General features: G+C 45.3%; 1 protein-coding gene across 2 annotated transcripts in view; it reads right to left on the bottom strand.

Annotated features, from left to right (window-relative positions):
• Positions 1-2,398, bottom strand: part of LOC110326145 (zinc finger protein 431-like) — a 15,484-nt gene extending 13,086 nt beyond the window's left edge. For both annotated transcript variants that reach the window (XM_021204299.2, XM_029542085.1), the window contains exon 1: positions 2,304-2,398. In XM_021204299.2, coding sequence (XP_021059958.2) covers positions 2,304-2,306 — 3 coding nt within the window. In that variant the 5' untranslated portion in view covers positions 2,307-2,398. The remainder of the gene's footprint in view (positions 1-2,303) is intronic.
• Between the last annotated feature and the right edge of the window lie 408 nt (positions 2,399-2,806).

Below are 2,806 nucleotides of genomic sequence, written 5' to 3'. Positions count from 1 at the left end.
AAAAAAAAAAAAAAAAAAGAAATATTAACATTATCCTGACCTGTTTAAGCACCATTCTGTTTTCATGATAGTGCTATAACCATATGTTCATGTCCAGATGACCCGTGATGTGGAGATTTTTCTGAGAGGTAAAAGTCAATGTATAGGGGGCTGGAGAGATGGCTCAGTGGTTAAGCGAACTAACTGCTCTTCCAGAGGTCCTGAGTTCAAATCCCAGCAACCACATAGTGGCTCACAGCCATCCATCACGAGATCTGACACTCTCTTCTGGAGTGTCTGAAGATAGCTACAGAGTACTTAAAAATAATAAATAAGGGGGCTGGTGAGATGGTTCAGTGGGTAAGAGCACCCGACTGCTCTTCCGAAGGTCCGGAGTTCAAATCCCAGCAACCACATGGTGGCTCACAACTACCCATAACAAGATCTGACGCCCTCTTCTGGGGTGTCTGAAGATCGCTACAGTGTACTTACATATAATAAATAAATAAATCTTAAAATAATAATAATAATAATAAATAAATAATTTTTAAAAGTAGTTAATGTATAACTTGCTTTAGCAGACACTAAACTGTGTCTTTGTGTGTGCATTATGTTTTCTGGTAGCACAGTTACATAAGGTTTTTCAGAAAAACTAATGGGCTTGAGAAAAAATGAAAAGGCTTTGAGTTACGTGTTATTGCATAACAAGGCAGTGTGTAACCAATAAAAGCCTGAGGTGAACTCAGAGAGAAAAAGAAAAGACAAACCTGAAAGCTGTCTTTGAGCTCAGCTTCTGAACAACTATGAGTCACCTGTCAGCTTGAGCCTGCATCATTGCCTGAGACTCTTGACTTCACACTGATCCAATCCTTCCATTATCAAGAACCCCGAAACAAGTGAGGCCAGTCCTCAGCAATTGTTCCTAGCCACAAAAGTACAAATGATCTTGACTGGTGGCAATGGTGGCACCAAACACAGTGAGATGGGCACTATTATATCAATCCTTAATCAGGAGAATGCCCTACACATGTGCCCACAGGCCAGTCTGACTCTAGCTTGTGTCAAGCTGACCCAGTCTCAAACAGTACCTCTGAGACATCTCCCAACTCCCAAACACAAGGCTTTTAACCAAACCTCAATCACCTTAACCCTCAGTTTTTGGCCTGTGAATGGGCACACTCACATGTAAAATTTTGAAAGTCTGTCAAGTTTAAGACAGGAGAGATGGCTCAGCAGTTAAGACTTCTGCTCTAGTGGAAGAGCTGGGTTTGGTTCCCAGCACTAACACGGTGGCAAAGAATTATTCCTAGATCGTGGTGGGGACATCTAATGGCCTTTTTGGTCTTCTATGGGCACCAAACACCCAAGTGATGAACACACATATGGGAAAGCAAAACACTCATGTACAAGACACAAATTTACTAAATTAAAAATACAGATCACCATATCTCTTATATGTCACCATGGATAAAATGGCCAGAATTACACAGAAATGGGACAAATATCTGTAGCAAAAACTATAAATGTATAATAAAAAAAATCAACAAATTCAATCAAAGGAGAGAAATTCCAAGATTGTAGACAATTAGTCTCAGTATTACTGCAGTATACAATCTGTGCTATAGATTCAACAAACGTCCAGTAAAGAGTCTAACGATTTCTGCAATGAGCGACAGAAAGCCGATGACAAAAGGTCATTATGAATGAAAAACGTGAGCACACAGACTGAATAAACAGCAGTGACACCGTCTGACTTCTAAATTACGATAAAGACTGTGCTGTTTGAGACCAACAGAACATGGGAGACCACTTTGAACAAAATTACAATTAATATTTGGTCAACTTTGCCAAGTTAGACCTGGAAACAGTGAGTCTTATAACACACGTGACTGGACCACCGTGGCGTCTACAGGCAAATACGTTAATAGCACAGACTTTACACCTCGCAGAATTCACTGCATATGGATCCTACACCTGAATGGCAAATGCCAAGTGAAGAACTTCTAGGAGACTCTAGAGAAACTAGAGTTCTCCAAGTCAGGAAATCTGGCTTCCCAGACCGTGAAACTCGCGCATGCGCGTGCTCTGAATGATGCCTTGTACTTTGCAGACAGCAGGTCCAGCTTCCCAAGTTGTACGCAGGCGCAGTCAGGGGACCTAAATCATTCAGAGGTCCCGCCTCCGCCTGGGAGGTGCAGGGACCTCAGGGGGAACAAAGGGAATCACACCGGGGCCCGCGTCTCGCCGCCGGCCCCCGCACCCCGGGACAACTCCACGCGGGCTCCCGCGGATCCTCCCCGCGTGGGGACGGCGGCCCCGCTCACCATGGCGCGGATTCCGCTCACCCACTCTCCTCACAGCTCCTAGCAGCGGTTGAAAAAGCAGCACACGGAACCACAAGAGCTTCTTTAAAGACTCACAGTCAAACCTGCAGCATGGGGGAGCGGAAGTGCCCGCCTCTGTTCTGACTGGCAGTCTGAGTCCAGGCTCTGATTGGTTAATGGGGCCTGTGTGACAGGCGCTAACTCCCTAGAGACAAGAGTGCCTTACAAGGACACTGCACAGTGGTTTCCAGGCACAGAACTTTCCCAGACCTGTGGAGATTGGCACGGCAGCTGAACTTGTGCCTGGACTGCAAAGTCATTCCTGCACTTCTCCTTCACACAGTAGGCATTTCCCCTTCTTCCTCCTGGGCACAGAATGTTAGGTCCTACAACCAGGGATTTTAAAACTGAGGTGGATATTTTGTCAAAGCAGAGACTGTCTGCCAACTTCTCCCTGCGTCCCTCAGTCCCTACTGTTTACAGAGTCGGCTGGCATGCCCCGA

Source organism: Mus pahari, chromosome 9 (assembly GCF_900095145.1).
Source record: "Mus pahari chromosome 9, PAHARI_EIJ_v1.1, whole genome shotgun sequence".
Classification (NCBI taxonomy): domain Eukaryota; kingdom Metazoa; phylum Chordata; class Mammalia; order Rodentia; family Muridae; genus Mus; species Mus pahari.
This window is presented reverse-complemented; position numbering and strand designations above follow the sequence as displayed.